Below are 19054 nucleotides of genomic sequence, written 5' to 3'. Positions count from 1 at the left end.
TGGCATTGCCAAAAAATGTCTCAAAATTGGTGAAAACAGCCTACATTTTTGCCAGCACAGGTGCGAAAATACATGGATTCATCGATCAACATGTTTTTCTCTCCTGCTGAATTTTTTGCCTAGGCGAAAAAATGGTCCTGCTATTGAATAGGATGAATCCCCATTTGCCCTAAAAAATAACAAATGTTTGAATACCCCCCCAATAAGTTGCATACCTCGTGAGGAAGGGCAAAGAAGTTTCTATAATGGGTGGAGTGTGTATGGTGCACATGGGTTCCTGAGCCCAGGGGGCCAACACCACACATACTGTACCCATACAGTGCATCCGGAAAGTATTCACAGTGCGTTACTTTTTCCACATTTTGTTATGTTACAGCCTTATTCCAGAATGGAATAAATTTATTTCTTCCCTCAAAATTCCACACAATACCCCATAATGACAATGTAAAAAAAGTTTTTTTGAGATTTTGCTAATTTATTAAAAATGAAAAACTAAGAAACTACATGTATACAAGTCTTCACAGCCTTTGCATAATACTTTGTTGATGCACCTTTGGCAGCAATTACAGCCTAGAGTCTTTTTGAATATGATGCCACAAGCTTGGTACACCTATCTTTGGACAGTTTCGCCCATTCCTCTTTGCAGCACCTCTCAAGCTCCATCAGGATGGATTTGAAGCGTCGGTGTTAAGCCATTTTCAAATCTCTCCAGAGATGTTCAATCGGATTCAAGTCTGGGCTATGGCTGGGCCACTCAAGGCCACTCATTCACAGAGTTGTCCTGAAGCCAATCCTTTGATATCTTGGCTGTGTGCATAGGGTCGTTGTCCTGCTGACAGATGAACCGTCACCCCAGTCTAAGGTTAAGAGCGCTTTTGAGCAGGTTGTCATCCAGGATGTCTCCGTACATTGCTGCATTAATCTTTCCCTCTATCCTGACTAGTCTCCCAGTTCCTGCCACTGAAAAACATGCCCACAGCATGATGCTGCCACCACCATGCTTCACTGTAAGGATGGTATTTGCCTGGTGATGAGCAGTGCCTGGTTTCCTCCAAACATGACACCTGGCATTCACGCCAAAGAGTTGAAACTTTGTCTCATCAGACCATAGAATTTTGTTTTTCATGGTGTGAGAGTCCTTCAGATGCATTTTGGCAAACTCCAGGCAGGCTGCCATGTGCTTTTTATTAATGAGTGTCTTCTGTCTGGCAACTCTACCATACAGGCCTGATTGGTAGATTGCTGCAGAGATGGTTGTTCTTCTAGAAGGTTCTTCTCTCTCCACAGAGGAATGCTGTAGCTCTGACAGAATGACCATCGGGTTCTTGGTCAGCTCCCTGAGTAGGGCCCTTCTCCCCGATTGCTCGGTTTAGATGGCCGGCCAGCTCTAGGAAGAGTCCTGCTGGCTCCGAACTTCTTCCATTTAAGGATGATGGAGGGCACTGTGCTCATTGGGACCTTCAAAGCAGCAGATATTTTTCTGTACCCTTCCTCAGATTTGTGCCTTGAGACAATCCTGTCTCGGAGGTCTACAGACAATTCCTTTGACTTCATGCTTGGTTTGTGCAGCCACACACTACATACAGTAGATCTGTTCAGCTGCAATGCTGATCATTTTTTTTTACAAAGTACAAGGTATGCTTCAAATAGTTAGAATTCTCTAGCTTAAAAATCTCCAGCTTTCTATGTAAGGGCAGATAGCTCAATGAAAAGAGTATCTGACAGCAATGCCACAGGCAGTGTGTTTGAATCCGCAGCATCTTGAAATGTAATAAAGGACAGTGTTACTAAATAACAAAGAGCTATCAAGTTAAGTTCATGAATGCTGTATAGGTATTAGCAATAGAAGGGGAGAGGGAAGGAGACAGGGACGGGCAGGAGATGCTGGGCTTCAAAAAGGGGGGAAGCTGCAAGTGACAGTAATTAAAACAAATAATTGACAAGTGCCGTCAAGAGTGCACTCTACACTGCAGCACTATGTGCGGAGCCACACTCCGCATACACCTAGTTACGGATCTGTTATACAGTATATATGTATATGGACAGTGTGTGCGGTGCACCCTTTTTTTTCAAAACTTACCATCCGGAGTCACAGCATTTTGTGCTTGCGCAGTACTAAAATCTATGGGAAAATGGCTGCCGCAACATTTTCCCGGAGACCTGTGCATGCGCACTAGACTCTGGGACAGTGCTAGGGTACCCTAGTTACCCTTGTGCCCAGAGTCTACATTGCTTCCATCAAGAGGTGAAGGAGCACAGACGCGATCTGCACAAGGGCCTCCTCCTCTCTTGATACTCCGCTGTGGTGTACCTACAGAGTACTGACATCAATAAAATCTTCATCTGATTGCTGTCAGTGTCCAATCACCTTTGTCTACATAGTGTATACTGTATGTCTGTTTGAGGTAAAAGTGTTTTTTTCTTTTTTTTACAGAGTAACACCAGATATGACGAAATGCTTGGTGTAAATGAAGAACAACAGCAATTTGTTCCTGGGTAATGCCAATAAATTAACTAGCGTAGTGTGTTGCAGATCTGTGTAGGAATAGGTGCAGAGGCATATCATGCAGCTTGTCTGTCAGCTAATTAATATATTGTATATCAATTGTTCCCTTAACAGATTCCCGGTGTCCTATATTTCCACTGAAACTGTCTATCTCAAACACCTAGTAAGACATTTCACTGTTGTCATATTTGATGCACTACAGCCTTTCCTGCTTCTGGTAATCCCCATTACAGGACTTGAAGCAATCAGCAGATGGCACAGCAGCAACAGCACCTATTTTAATTTTATTTTTAGGCAATTTACAGTGCTTGGGATATTGTTTGTAAATATTGAGAATTAAGGGTAACTATTTTATAATATTTCAAACTAATTTTGTTTCCAATATCAACTTGTGCCTTATAAATAAACCTTAACATAGGCTGAATATTCACAGGAATAAGAAAAGATTTACAATGAGAACATTTCTAAAAAAGCAGAAGCAGAAAAATGTATAGCAAGTAGTACAACTGTGCTTCTTATCACTCACCAAACAAATACATCTAAAATCCGCAGTAGCATGCTCAAAAATATATAATGGTGAATTTCAGTAGTAGGGTTATTATTACAAGGCTTCATGTGCAATTTGCTTTGTTTAAGTGTTTTAACAAAATGAAAAGCACAGGCTCCCAGGGCAGTGACACTGTCAGGACATATATAATCCCTGCAGCCCTTATTCCACTGCCTCCAGAGCCTACTTGCACCTGCAGCTAGCTCCAACACCCACAGTGTGTAGCTAGATAATGTGGGCTGGCCCCTCATCTTGGACCAGCCCTGCATCCTACTTACCCCCCGCTTCTTATGTTCATTTCCCTTTCTCCTCAGCTCCCCCTTCATCCTTTCTCCCCCCCCCCCTCTCCTCCTCTTGACAAGTGGCTCAATTTATGACAACAATAGCAATGTTATTTAGGGGCCGATTCAGCATGTGACGCTGAAGTGTGGAAATCGCTATTCGTCAATTTCCACACTTCTGCGCATGCGCGCACGCTGCTGCACACATGCCCAAGTACTTAAACTGCAATTGCAGTCTAAGTTACAGCAAGGGGCCGGGACGCGGCGTCAATACAATATTTTCAGGCGGCGTGTGGTGCTGGGGGGCATGGTCTGAACAATGGAGGTGTATCTGCTCTGCTTGAGGGGCGGGCTGCGGTGGCTGTGTCCTCAGTCAGTGCACTGGACCAGAGAGTATCTACCAGTAAGAAGAGACAGGAGCCTTACCATGAGGTGGGATAATGTGTGCTCAGAAAGCGTAGTACTGGTTCTACTATGTTTGTGTATTTATTTATGATATGTTTAATCTTTTCCTGACCACTTAAATTATTTAAATGTTTGATACAGTCTATATAGACCATCTATAGTGTTAAATATTAATACTGTATTCCATACAGTATCCATTGTTTTAAAAGACTAATGTCCAAGGTTGTTACTGGGTTCTTCTGCCGCTGCCCCAGACTCCCGCCCCTGCTCCAATGTTCTGCAGAGTGGGATACTGTGGAAATACTGTAGAAATCCTGTGTTTGGCACTGTTCCCCATTGCAGCACCCCTCTCCCCCCTCATGAATATGAGAGGATCCTGTCTCTCCATCTGTGACATGAAGGTAAGTACTCACATGTTGCAGTTATGTAATGTATAATAGAAACATGCAAAATGTAAGTATCCCTTGAATGTATTCCAGAGATTCTCTGACATCTTCTGCGCTTTCCCTGGTTCTGATCACAATAGCAATGACATTAGCCATTATAGCCTATGGGCTACATATCACAAATTTAACAGGATAGGGATCCTCCCTGTTAACAACCACTCACGCATGTGCTGTGGTCCGCAGCATAAAGTAAAGTGATCGCTTATGCAAACACTTTACTTGTATATTTGTCCCAGGTTTCTTACCTATGTGTTTTAAATCCCTAGGAATACATTTTGTTAGTTCTACTGAGAGCTTCTGGCTTTTGGTAAGAACCAAATGAGGGGGTACTGGGGTTGGATGTGAGTAGAGAGGGCGGGACCTTTAGCCTCACTTGAAGGCTAATTATGGCTTTTAGCTGTATGAGTGTGTTTAAATGGCTGTGAGCCTGATCATTGTTCCCTCGCACTGCCTAGGAAAAGTGGAGAGGCTATGGAGTCTCGCTGAGAAATTTTCTGTTGAAAAGGTAAACTTCTCCTTGTATTTTTATTTTTAGTGAGTTAGGATAATCCTGTGTTTAGTTAGTGCCAGCCAGCAAGGTATTTTTTTTAATGTTTATTGAGGCCTCAATGCTGAGAAACATAGGCAGGTACTTAGCCATCATGCAATACCTTCAAGGAGGTATCTAATTGACTTCAAAGTTAATCTGCAGCACATATATCTATCTTCCCTGCGCTACAAGTCACGTTACACATAACGCGTGAGTGCCGGGTGACTTGGTAGCAATGAGCATCTTTTTTTGTGACTCTTTCCTTTAAAGTGCATCTTATTGCAGCGGCATGTGCATACGAAATGCTCTTCCAGGCAAACACTGTAGCATGGCATAGAATATAGTGTGACACATCAACTTAATTAGCAGAAGTTGCTTGTGCATCCTATTGGCATAGTACTAAGACGCATTTTAACAGGGAAATGTGACAAAATGAAATTATATTTTGGCCCTCTCAATCTATAATTGTTCTTGTGTCCCATGCCATTTTTTATACTTATCATGTGAATGCTACTGTAAATGACAGCTGCATATAGTTGCAAATGCCATGTTTGCAACTCATAACATTTTCTTATTTCCTAATAAAATGGAGAAGGACGTATCCATAGTGCATTTCTTTTCTTCATTTTCACTGGCACCAGCATTGCTTCCTTTGTTGTTTAATATATTTGGCAAAGGTACGTTTTCCTAGGCCATATAGTGCATTGTAACAGTACAGCAGTTGGATTGCTATTTTATATATTACAAAATAAATATTCTCACTGTGTTATGATTAGTGAAAGAGCAACAAGCATGACATTAATTGAACAACTAGACTAAAGAAACCAAACCACTACTTACTGTAAATGACATAAATTATGTTGGTGATATTTACATACTTTGAATGAAATAAATCTATGATTAGGCTAATTTAAGTAAAATACATAATTACTGTATTAATGAAACTTCCAATTAAAAGAACAAGCCAGCATTTACCAGCTGAGACAGAATGTGTTGTATAAGATGGCGATACAAACAATATTTATATTGCAAATTCTGATAATAGTATATTTGCTCGTGTCCACTTCTTAAGAAACAACATCGTTTTTTTAGCTGGCTTTTATGATCATGAGCCATGCAGAACAGCATCCACACTAGGCTATTTTGTTTCAAAATAATGATTTTACAGAAAGTCATTTGCGTGTATTTATTAGCTTTGTTCCATCCTGCTCTGCTGGCTAGGCACTAAACCTTATGGATTTTATGGCACCTACTTCACATGCTGTACAATTTGAAACCTAATTTGCGCTGTTATATAATTACCAATCCTGGCAGGCCCGGCAATCCTCTTGGACCAGCGTCTCCCTACAAATCAAAACAATAAAAAAAAAAAACACAACTGGAATTATTCTTGTAAAAAACATTTACGAAGTCTCTGCAAGCCTACATTTACAAAAAAAAAAAAAAAAGATTAAACTAATGTATTTGGAGCAGGGATGATAAGCACTGTAATTTCTATAATGAGGATGGGTTAACTGTACAAAACAAGAATAAATGACACATTAAACACTAATCAAGCTCTCGCATTGGACAAATTAGAATTCATCATAAATATGCATTTGTTGTGAAACACCAGTAAACGTAATAAGGATGAGGCTGATAAGATCATTATTCTTCCAAGCAGTAAACTCCGCTGTATTTACTTATCTTGTGTTGCTTTAAATCCACAATTTACTTACGGATGTGAATCACTGGCCTTATGTATAATTTATCAACAGTGCTATAAGTTAAAACACAATGTGAAGGGCTTTGTGTAAACAGCACGTGGCAAATCAAATCTGCAAAAAGTAATTTGTGCTTTTAGACAACCACTTTATTTTTCGTGTAAAGTACATTATTTTGCTGACACATTCATACACCTCTGTTTTGAACAGTACGAATGACAACATGTTGGGAAAACAATTTATCAAAAGTTGCTTACTGTACTTATTTTAAAATGCAAATGAGACTCCTGATTTAAATGCTTGGAATAGAAAACCAGACATGTTTTAAAACAATAATAAATAACAATACAAACTCATTTGTCAGGTTTCATCTACTTTATTACATGAAATCATGTTTCTGTAAATATATATATTTCTAATGTGAAAGTACATTTGTTACGTGCTGATTCCTACTCATTTTTATAATGTTTAACTTTTTGCTTCCATGATATATTTTCTTAGATATTTTAAACAGGTAGCACATTAAATATAATCCTTTATTTGGGTATAGTGATTTTAGTAATGATAGGCCAATCATTTTTAAGTAAAAGCATATAGATTAATAATACTATAACAAATACAATAAAGGGGTTGTATTATGGTATGCCGGCGGTCGGGCTCCCGGCAACCAGCATACCGGTGCCGGGAGCCCGACCGTCGGCATACCGACAGTGTGGTGAGCGCAAATGTGCCCCTTGTGGGCTCACTGCGCTCGCCACGCTGCGCACGCCACGCTGCGCTCACCACGCTGCGCTCGCCATGCTGCGGGCACGGTGGCGCGCTATGTGCACCACGCTATTTTATTCTCCCTTCAAGGGGGTCGTGGACCCCCACAAGGGAGAATAAGTGTTGCTATGCCGGCTGTCGGGATTCCGGCACCGGTATACTGAGCGCCGGGATCCCGGACAGCCGGCATACTGAAGACCACCCCAATAAAGTTATCTACTCAGTGGGGCTAATTCAGACCTGATCGTAGACGTGCTAAATTGAGCACATCTACGATCAGTCACACTGACATGTGGGGGGGGGGAGGCGCAGCACAGGGCTAGTCCACCCCGTATGTCAGTCCCTGCCCCATCGCACAAGTACAAAAGCATCACACAGCGGCGATGCTTTTATACTTCAGGAGTAGCACCCTGCCGGTGCAGCTCCTGCGCGCTGGCAGGGAGCTACTCGTCGCTGCCTGGGTCGCAGCGGCTGCGTGCGATGTCACGCAGCCGCCACGGCCCACCCCCCAATGGTCCCTGCATTGCCCGGACCGTGCCCCCTAAATGGTGGCTAAACACCGCCGAACCACTTCCTCCTAGTGCTGAAGATGCTGCCACTAGCCATGACATAGATGATGAAATGCCATCAATGTCGTCTGCCTAGACCGATGCCCAATGTGATAGTAGTGGGCATGTAAAATCCAAATAGCCAAAGTTCATTAAAAAGAACCAAAAAAAAAAATGTAAATCGTCTGAGGAGAAATGTAAATTTGCCAATATGCCATTTACGACATGGAGTGGCAAGGAACGGCTGAGGCCCTGGCCTATGTTCATGGCTAGTGGTTCAGCTTTACATGATGATGGAAGCCCTCATCCTCCCGCTAAAAAAATTAAGAGTTAAGCTGGAAAGAGCACAGAAAAGAACTGTGCGCTCTGAGATGGTATCACAAATCTCCAAGGAGAGTCCAAGTGTGTCGGCAGTTGTGATGCCTGACCATCCCAACACTGGACGGGAAGAGTTGGCTCCTTCCACCATTTATAAGATAAGAAATTAGAGTAAATGACTTAGCCGGCGCTGTCAGAATGTAGTTCTCGCCCTGATATAACCGTCAAACTTCCATTTGCATGACATTCAGTTTCACCATAGGGAAAATGAAACAAAGTGGCAATAGTGAAGTTTGTTTAATGCAATAATGAACAATACAGAAACAGAGAATTAAAATCAAGTGTATGAATTCTGTCAATAATTCCACCATTAGCTTCTGGTAACTCAAGAAATGCAGGCTAATTACCGGAAAACAATGGAACCGTGGCCAAACAGTTCCAAACTGAGCATGAATAGGTGAAAGGAGCTGGAATAGATCCAACCAATACCCATGCCGGTCACCGTCAATGAGCCTCACGCTCCCTGTAGTCCCAAGAAGCTCCCAACGTGTTTCCACTCCTAAGCTGGAGTCTTTTTCAAGGTATCCTGGTGTATATTGACTTCCTATCACATGTGAGTATTTAAATGATCATTGGCCAATCACAAGCTAAGGAGCACAGGTGGACCCTAAACATCAACTTCCTACTAAGTCCTGTGGTCTCTACTGTGCGCCTCCCTATTGGCTGTGTCCATAAACAAAAACACTCATCTCCATAGTAACTAATTCCTATTACACCCGCGTCACGTCACGTCCGGTGACATGTTTTCCGTGTTTCTATGGTAACCGGATGCAGGAAATACACGGGTTTGATAAATACAGTACTATCAACTATAAAGTGCTGGAGGTTCTAAGTGCATGTAAAAAGATGCTACCACAGGGGGTTTAATCCCATAAAAGTACAGAAGATAGGGGGGAATGTCTAAAAGTCCTTCATAAAACCCTTTGATTTCAAAATCAGCATTTAGACCTCCCGGCATAAGAGTACCTAGATTAAAAATCATTTTCATTTCAGCCTGAGCTAATTGATTCGGTAAATCTTTCCTCTCCAGTGGCTTTTGATATGTTTCAGACCGCAAAACTGTCTGATGGCAGTGGGATTGCAACCATGTTGTACTCTGAAGTATTCTGAAAGTGCATGGGTTGTGAGGCCTTTTTTAATATTCCTTAGGTGCTCCCCCAACCGTACCTTTAGGGGTCTCGACCTCCTGCCCACATACCATAAACCACATGTGCATTCTATTCCATAAATGACATTAAAACTATTGCAGGTAATAAAATCAGTGATATTGAAATGTTTCTTGTTTACCTCAACACTGGTGATTTTATTTTTATCGGAGTTTACCCCCCTACACCCTAAACATAATCCGCACCTGAAGAAACCTTTAGATTTAATTGTTCCCATCGCCTTTTTAGGCGGAAGAGCGCTTTTTACTAAATTTGATTTTAGATTTGGTGCTCGTCTGAAGATACATTTTGGTTTATTGGGTAATATACTGCCTATTACAGGGTCCTTTTTGAGTATGCCCCAGTTTTTCTTGATAATGGTTTCAACAGTTTTATATTGTGAACTGAATGAGGTCACAAAGGCCCATTCTAAATGATCTCTTTTTTCTTTCTTAGCTGGTTTAAATAACTGTTCCCTATCTATGGACATAATCTTTTTCTTTGCAGTGTCCACTTTTTCTAAGTTATAACCTGAATTTACGAACCTATTCTGCATTTCCTCTGCCTGTGTGGCAAATGTCTCAATGCTAGTACAGTTGCGCTTGAGGCGTTTGAATTGACCCTCTGGTATTGAGCTTAACCAATCCGGATGGTGGCAGCTTGTTAATCCTATATAAAAGTGCCCGAATCCGAAGGTTTTATTAAAATTTTTGTTTGGATTACACCATCTTAAATAAACACAGTGATGTCTAAAAACTCGATAGTGGTGGCACTATATGAAAAAGTGAGATGTATATTTAAAATGTTGTCATTCAGATAAGTAAAAAATTCCTTGAGGAGATCCTCTCCTCCCACCCATATAAAAAATACATCGTCTATGTATCTCTTCCAGGACACCAGGTTCGCTCCGAAGGGGTAATTGTTCCAAATGTAGCTTTCTTCCCATTGCCCCATAAAAAATATTTGCATAACTAGGAGCGAACCTGGTGCCCATGGCTGTGCCAACGTTCTGTAAATAAAAATTCCTGTTAAAAACAAAATAATTGTTTTCTAAAATAAACTTCACACTCTTCAATAAAAACTCTTGCAAATCTGTATTTAGTACACTTCTCCTCAGAGTAGTAGAAAGGGCTTCAATACCATCCTGGTACCTAATGATGGTATAAAGAGACTTGACGTCTGCTGTTACCAGGAGGTAATCTTCTTGCCACTCAATTGGTTTTATGATTTCTAGAAAATTATTCGTATCCTTCAGGTGAGCTTTATTCTCTATCACTAAAGGCTGTAAATGGAAGTCTATAAATTCAGAAAGATTGGATGTAATTGAGCCTACTCCGGAGACAATGGGACATCCTGGAGGATTAACCGGATCCTTGTGGACCTTCGGTAACATATACAGCACTGGAATGGTGGGTTCTTCGATCAGGATTAATTTTTTCTCACTTTCTTCTAAGATCCTTTTGGTCCAAAATTCATCCACCATTTTGATTAAATCTTTCTGTATACGATTAGTGGGTTCCGATCTAAGTTTGCTGTAAGTGAAACCATCTTCTAACTGTGACAGTACCACCTTTTCATAATTTCCTCTAGTCATTATCACAACCCCCCCCCCCTTATCTGCTGGTTTAATAACCAGATCTTCATTAGACTTTACATTTTTCAATGCTCCACGCTCCTTAAACGTCAGATTGAACTTCAGTTTCTTGCAATCTACTTCTTGAATCTCATCCGTAACAATCTTTAAAAAAGTCTCTAAAAAATTCCCTCGGGCAAAAGTGGGGTTGAAGATTGACTTCGGTTTAAACTGGATATTTTCTACAGTAGGTGCAGATGTGACTGAACCTCCTTCTTTGGTTATAAAAAACTTTTTAAGAGTAAGTTTCCTTACAAACTTGTGTAAATCCACGAAAGTGTGGAATTTATTTAAAGGGAGAGAGGGCGCGTACTTCAATCCTTTCTCCAAAAGGGAGCTGTCTTCTTTTGCTAGTACGTGTTGACTCAAATTAAACATTTTTTAACACATCCTTTATTTTTTATTTTTTATATGGGTGGGAGGAGAGGATCTCCTCAAGGAATTTTTTACTTAGCTGAATGACAACATTTTAAATATACATTTCACTTTTTCATATAGCGCCACCACTATCGATTTTTTAGACATCACTGTGTTTATTGAAGATGGTGTAATCCAAACAATTTTTTTTATAAAATCTACGGATTCGGGCACTTATATAGGATTAACAAGCTGCCACCATCCGGATTGGTTAAGCTCAATACCAGAGGGTCAATTCAAACGCCTCAAGCGCAACTGTACTAGCATTGAGACATTTGCCACACAGGCAGAGGAAATGCAGAATAGGTTCATAAATTCAGGTTATAACTTAGAAAAAGTGGACACTGCAAAGAAAAAGATTATGTCCATAGATAGGGAACAGTTATTTAAACCAGCTAAGAAAGAAAAAAGAGATAATTTAGAATGGGCCTTTGTGACCTCATTCAGTTCACAATATAAAAAACTGTTGAAACCATTATCTAGAAAAACTGGGGCATACTCAAAAAGGACCCTGTAATAGGCAGTATATTACCCAATAAACCAAAATGTATCTTCAGACGAGCACCAAATCTTAAATCAAATTTAGTAAAAAGCGCTCTTCCGCCTAAAAAGGCGATGGGAACAATTAAATCTAAAGGTTTCTTCAGGTGCGGATTATGTTTAGGGTGTAGGGGGGTAAACTCCGATAAAAATAAAATCACCAGTGTTGAGGTAAACAAGAAACATTTCAATATCACTGATTTTATTACCTGCAATAGTTTTAATGTCATTTATGGAATAGAATGCACATGTGGTTTATGGTATGTGGGCAGGAGGTCGAGACCCCTAAAGGTACGGTTGGGGGAGCACCTAAGGAATATTAAAAAAGGCCTCACAACCCATGCACTTTCAGAATACTTCAGAGTACAACATGGTTGCAATCCCACTGCCATCAGACAGTTTTGCGGTCTGAAACATATCAAAAGCCACTGGAGAGGAAAGATTTACCGAATCAATTAGCTCAGGCTGAAATGAAAATGATTTTTAATCTAGGTACTCTTATGCCGGGAGGTCTAAATGCTGATTTTGAAATCAAAGGGTTTTATGAAGGACTTTTAGACATTCCCCCCTATCTTCTGTACTTTTATGGGATTAAACCCCCTGTGGTAGCATCTTTTTACATGCACTTAGAACCTCCAGCACTTTATAGTTGATAGTACTGTATTTATCACTGGCTGTATTTTACCTCCGATTTTTAAAGATAATCCCATCATTTTGCAATGAATGTCTAATCATGATCATATTTCTAACATCACTTCTATTTATCTTTTTAAGCGGTGTTTGCACTACTTTGAAAAACCGGGACTCTAATGTTCAATGTGATATACAATCAAGCACTGTTTGGAACTGCATGTATACAAAACAATCCTGGCATATCTGTGTGGTTCAGTGCTTAACGCTTTTGCCGGGTTGCCATAGGAACCGTCATGCGCGTCAAAGGAAATGACGCGACGGAGTTTGCACTGGGTGACCATGGAAACCGACACGCGCATCACAGGAAGTGACGCTCGGAGAAGGAGATGTTGCCGTGGAGACTGAAACCCAAATGCCCCCACAAGTTATGTCACTAGAAACCCGTGTATTTCCCGCATCCGGTTACCATAGAAACACGGAAAACACGTCACCGGACGTGACGTGACGCGGGTGTAATAGGAATTAGTTACTATGGAGATGAGTGTTTTTGTTTATGGACACAGCCAATAGGGAGGCGCACAGTAGAGACCACAGGACTTAGTAGGAAGTTGATGTTTAGGGTCCACCTGTGCTCCTTAGCTTGTGATTGGCCAATGATCATTTAAATACTCACATGTGATAGGAAGTCAATATACACCAGGATACCTTGAAAAAGACTCCAGTTTAAGAGTGAAAACGCATTGAGAGCTTCTTGGGACTACAGGGAGCGTGAGGCTCATTGACGGTGACCGGCGTGGGGATTGGTTGGATCTATTCCAGCTCCTTTCACCTATTCATGATCAGTTTGGAACTGTTTGACCACGGTTCCATTGTTTTCCAGTAATTAGCCTGCATTTCTTGAGTTACCAGAAGCTAATGGTGGAATTATTGACAGAATTCATACACTTGATTTTAATTATCTGTTTTTGTATTGTTCATTATTGCATTAAACAAACTTCACTATTGCCATTTTGTTTCATTTTCCCTATGGTGAAACTGAATGTCATGCAAATGGAAGTTTGACGGTTATATCAGGACGAGAACTACATTCTGACAGCGCCGGCTAAGTCATTTACTCTAATTTATTTTCTTATATTATGTCAGGTTGGTGAGAGGTGAAGGATACCTGATAAGAGTTCATGTAAGCTGGCAGCAGTGCATTGCGCATAGAGCCTTTGTTTATACATTACTTTTTCCTTCCACCATTTGCACACCCCCTGCAAGTGCTGGAAGGAGCACCCACAGTCCAGTTCCTGATATTCAAATTGAAGATGTCACTGCTGAAGTACACCAGGATGAGGATATGGGTGTTGCTGGCGCTGAGGAGAAAGTTGACGATGAGGATTCTGATGGTGATGTGGTTTGTTTATGTCAGGCACCGGGGGAGACACCTGTTGTCCTTTTTGTGATGCCTGGGCAAACTACCAAAAAAGCCATCTCTTCGGTGTGGAATTATTTCTCCACAAATCCAGACAACAGGTGTCAAGCCATCTGTTGCCTCTGTCAATCTGTAATAAGTAGGGGTAAGGATGTTAACCACCTAGGAACATCCTCCCTTATACGTCACCTGCTGCGCATTCATCAGAAGTCAGTGTCAAGTTCAGAAACTTTGGGTAAGAGCGTAAGCAGTCCACTGACACCCAAATCCCTTCTTCCTCCTGTACCCAAGCTCCTGCAAGCCACACCACCAACTCCATCAATGTCAACTTCCTCCTCAGTCAGGAATTGTCACGATCCGGGTATCTGGACGCCATTTCTTACCCATCAGATGCCTCCTAAGGCTGGCTCAGCGCTCCAGGACCGGATTCCATCTGTTATCCTGATGTGTACATTCCTGTATCCTCTCCTGTCACTCTGGGACGCTGTCACAGTAAACGCCATATAACACCTGGCATGGCGTCTCCCGCGGCCTCCGCCGCCGTCCCTGAACTTCTGCATGCAGAGTGTCTGAGTGGCGATTACGTCAGCCGCGGCCTCCGCTGTGTCCGCGTGGTTGGATGTGCATCTGTCAGCCTGGCGCCTCCTGTCTCCGGTGGCCGGCGCCGCCATTACTGTTTTCATTACCACATGGATTACTAACCAAACTTCCCTCCAAGTGTCTGCATGGGCGCAGCCATCTTGGATTCTGTCAGCTGATCATTTCCACCAATCTGTTCTCAGTATTGATAATCTGCATAATTGCCTAGCCAATCCCTTCCTTGCTGCAGGTATAAATACACTGTGCCTGAGCAAGGAAGGCGTCAGTGCTTTGGTTGTCAAACCTAGTTCCTGTTTGTCTCTCTCCTGTGATTGTCTTCCAGGTTCCAGCTCCTGTCTCAAGACTTCCACCATAGAGACCCGCACCAGCATTCCACCTGCGGTGTAGCCTGACTCTCCAATCCATTGTGGATTCATCTGTTTCCAGCTACAACATTACCTGCTTCCAGCTCAGCTTCCAGCAGAGTGCAGCTTCTCTTAAGGGGCCGGTGTCCTTTCTACACTTTACCACTCTCCACCGGTATTATTATTTCTCCGCTCTCAAGTTCTACATTTCAGTTCATATTTCATCGCTCCCAAGTTCATTTATTATTTAACTGGTTCCAGCCAGTATCCACTCCGTGCTAACAACAGTCTGGTTCCAGCCAGTATCCACAGCAGCTGTTTTACCTTCAGCAACCCAGCTTTTCCTGGAACACCAGCTGGCACAATCCTGGGTTATCTCCATTGCTACAGTCGGGCCTGGTAAGGACTTTCCATCTAGAAGATCATAAGAACTATCTCACACTACCAGTGCCCTGTGGCTCCTGCCATCCTGTAGTACCCAGGAACTGTATTTATTATTTGCTGACTTTTACGTTTTCTTTTACTGCTGCTATGTTGCGGAGTTGTCATAATAAACATCATTGACTTTTATCTAAGTTGTCGTGGTCACGCCTTCGGGCAGTTATTATTCATGTTACTTACATGTCCAGGGGTCTGATACAACCTCCCAGGTTCCGGTACATCTCAGCCCCTACAACTGAGGCTGCCTCCCGTCAGCTCAGGCCCTCAGTTGTGACAGTAAGCACTGACCTAATGAATCCAGCCGGAGACCAGGATCAAGCGGCCAGGCCGATGCAAGAACTGGCAGCCCGACTAGAACATCAGGAGGCTGCACAGGGCCACATCATCCGCTGTCTCCAGGATCTCTCTACTCGGCTGGATGGGATTCAGACAACTCTCCGTGGATCAGGCGCGTCTGGTGCGTCAACCACAGTGACTCCAGCTATAACCCCACCCACCTTACCCATTTCTGCTCCACGTCTTCATCTTCCAACGCCAGCAAAATTTGACGGATCTCCAAGATTCTGCAGGGGATTTCTCAACCAATGTGAGATTCAGTTTGAGCTACAACCTGGCAATTTTCCCAGTGACCGTACAAAAATTGCCTACATCATCTCTCTTCTCAGTGGCTCCGCCCTTGACTGGGCATCACCGTTATGGGAGAGGTCCGACACCCTGCTATCTTCTTACACTGCATTCGTGTCAACATTCAGGCGCATCTTCGACGAGCCAGGCCGGGTAACCTCAGCTTCATCCGAGATTCTCCGTTTACGCCAGGGGTCACGTACTGTAGGACAATATCTAATACAGTTCCAGATCCTGGCATCCGAACTGGCATGGAACGACGAGGCCCTGTATGCTGCATTCTGGCATGGCTTATCTGAGCTTATTAAAGATGAATTAGCTACCAGAGACTTACCTTCTAAGTTAGATGAGCTAATCTCACTCTGCACGAAAGTTGATTTACGTTTCAGAGAGAGAGCAACTGAGCGTGGAAGATCATCTGCTCCAAAATCTTCTGCTCCTCCTCCTCGTCAACTGTCACCATCTAAAGATGAGCCCATGCAAATTGGCCGTTCCCGTTTAACTCCTGCTGAGCGCCGAAGACGTCTCTCTGAGTCTCTTTGTCTTTACTGTGCAGCTCCGTCTCACACCATCAATGCCTGTCCCGAACGTCCGGGAAAACTCCAAACCCTAGCTCGCCCAGGAGAGGGCCGGCTAGGAGTAATGATCTCCTCTCCATCTCCTCATGATTGTAATCTCCCAGTCTCGCTTCAAGTTGCTCAACGTTATCGGAACGTCATTGCTCTCCTTGATTCCGGAGCAGCTGGGAACTTTATTACTGAAGCCTATGTTAAACGGTGGTCCCTACCCACCGAGAGACTTCCTTCCTCCTTTTCCTTAACTGCCGTGGATGGCAGTAAAATTTTTGATACTGTTATTGCTCTAAGGACTCTACCAGTTCGTCTGAGAGTGGGAGTTCTTCATTCCGAACTTATTTCACTTTTAGTGATTCCAAGAGCCACACATCCTGTGGTCCTGGGCCTTCCATGGCTCCGTCTTCACAATCCTACAATTGATTGGACGACTACGCAAATCCTGGCATGGGGTTCCTCCTGTGCTGAGACATGTTTGTTTAAAGTATTGCCTGTCTGTTCTTCCTCCCCCAGGTCGTCTGATGTTCCACCTCCTCCATATCAAGATTTCACGGATGTGTTCAGTAAAGCTTCTGCTGATATCCTTCCTCCTCATAGAGAATGGGACTGCCCGATTGATCTCGTTCCAGGGAAGGTTCCACCTCGAGGCCGAACTTATCCGTTGTCTCTGCCTGAGACGCATTCTATGGAGGAATACATTAAAGAGAACGTAGCAAAGGGGTTCATTCGACCTTCTTCTTCCCCAGCCGGCGCAGGCTTCTTTTTTGTAAAAAAGAAAGATGGTGGTCTGCGGCCGTGCATCGACTACAGAGGTTTGAACGACATTACCATCAAGAACCGTTATCCTTTACCCCTGATTACTGAGCTCTTTGACAGAGTTAGCGGAGCTACCATCTTTACAAAGCTGGACTTGCGAGGTGCATACAATCTCATCCGGATCCGTGAGGGTGACGAGTGGAAGACCGCCTTTAACACCCGTGACGGACATTATGAGTACCTCGTCATGCCCTTCGGATTGAGCAATGCTCCAGCTGTCTTCCAGCATTTTGTCAATGAGATTTTCAGAGACATTCTATACCGTCATGTCGTGGTCTATCTAGACGATATCCTCATTTTTGTCAACGATTTAGAGGAACATCGTTTTTGGGTTAAAGAGGTTCTGTCCCGTCTCCGTGTCAATCATCTCTATTGCAAATTAGAAAAATGCGTCTTTGAAGTCAAGTCCATTCCGTTTCTAGGGTACATTGTGTCCGGTTCCGGACTAGAGATGGATCCTGAGAAACTACAAGCAATTCAGAATTGGCCGGTACCCTTAACCCTCAAAGGGGTCCAGAGGTTCTTAGGGTTCGCCAATTATTACCGAAAGTTTATACGAGACTTTTCCACCATTGTGGCGCCTATTACTGCTTTCACCAAGAAGGGTGCTAACCCGTCCAAGTGGTCTGAAGAAGCCATGCAAGCTTTTCATCTTTTAAAACAGAGGTTCATCTCTGCGCCTGTCCTGAAACAGCCTGACATCGACTCTCCTTTCATCCTAGAGGTGGATGCCTCCTCCGTTGGAGTAGGAGCGGTGTTATCTCAGAGGGCTAAAGATGGCCATTTACATCCTTGCAGTTTCTTCTCCCGGAAGTTCTCCCCAGCTGAGCGCAACTATGCCATTGGCGACCAGGAGTTGCTAGCCATCAAGCTCGCTCTAGAAGAGTGGAGGTATCTGTTGGAGGGAGCTTCTCATTTAATCACCATACTTACAGACCACAAGAACCTTTTATACCTGAAGGGCGCACAATGTCTCAACCCTCGTCAGGCCAGATGGGCACTTTTCTTTTCCAGGTTCGACTTTAAACTCCAGTTCTGTCCGGGCTCTCAGAATCGCAAGGCCGATGCCCTTTCCCGCTCATGGGAGCAAGAAAATGAGTCAGAGTCTTCAGACAAGCATCCTATTATAAATCCGTTGGCATTCTCCACGGTAGGGATGGACTCTACGCCCCCATCAGGGAAAAGTTTTGTGAAGCCGATGCTAAGGAAGAAGCTCATGCATTGGGCCCATGCTTCCCGTTTTGCCGGACATACAGGTATCCAAAAAACCCTGGAGTTTATCTCTAGGTCCTATTGGTGGCCAACTCTGAAAAAGGACGTCTTGGAGTTTATTGCATCTTGCCCAAAGTGTGCCCAACATAAAGTATCCCGCCAGTCGCCTGCGGGGCAACTGGTTCCACTATCCGTTCCCCGTCGACCATGGACCCACTTGTCGATGGATTTCATTACAGACTTACCCATGTGCAACAAGTTCAATACCATCTGGGTGGTAGTTGACCGGTTCACCAAGATGGCACACTTCATTCCTCTCACCGGTCTTCCGTCAGCTTCCAAGTTGGCTCAAGTATTCATACAAGAGATCTTCCGACTCCACGGTCTTCCTGAAGAAATTATCTCAGATCGAGGAGTTCAATTCACAGCCAAATTCTGGCGAAGTTTATGTCAAGTCCTCCAAGTCAAGCTAAAGTTTTCCACGGCTTACCATCCTCAGACCAATGGTCAAACCGAGAGGGTGAATCAGGACTTGGAGGCCTTCCTCCGCAT

The 19054-nt window shown here is 43.1% G+C and overlaps 1 protein-coding gene across 7 annotated transcripts in view; it reads right to left on the bottom strand.

Moving 5' to 3' along the window:
• COL19A1 (collagen type XIX alpha 1 chain) overlaps nt 1–19054 on the bottom strand; it is a 1277374-nt gene that overhangs the window by 406158 nt on the left and 852162 nt on the right. For all 7 annotated transcript variants that reach the window (XM_063916766.1, XM_063916758.1, XM_063916759.1 and 4 more), the window contains one exon: nt 6017–6058. In XM_063916766.1, coding sequence (XP_063772836.1) covers nt 6017–6058 — 42 coding nt within the window. The remainder of the gene's footprint in view (nt 1–6016; nt 6059–19054) is intronic.

This window comes from Pseudophryne corroboree, chromosome 4 (assembly GCF_028390025.1).
Source record: "Pseudophryne corroboree isolate aPseCor3 chromosome 4, aPseCor3.hap2, whole genome shotgun sequence".
Taxonomy (NCBI): Eukaryota; Metazoa; Chordata; class Amphibia; order Anura; family Myobatrachidae; genus Pseudophryne; species Pseudophryne corroboree.
The sequence above is the reverse complement of the archived record's forward strand: the minus strand, read 5'-3'. Positions and strand labels throughout refer to the sequence as shown.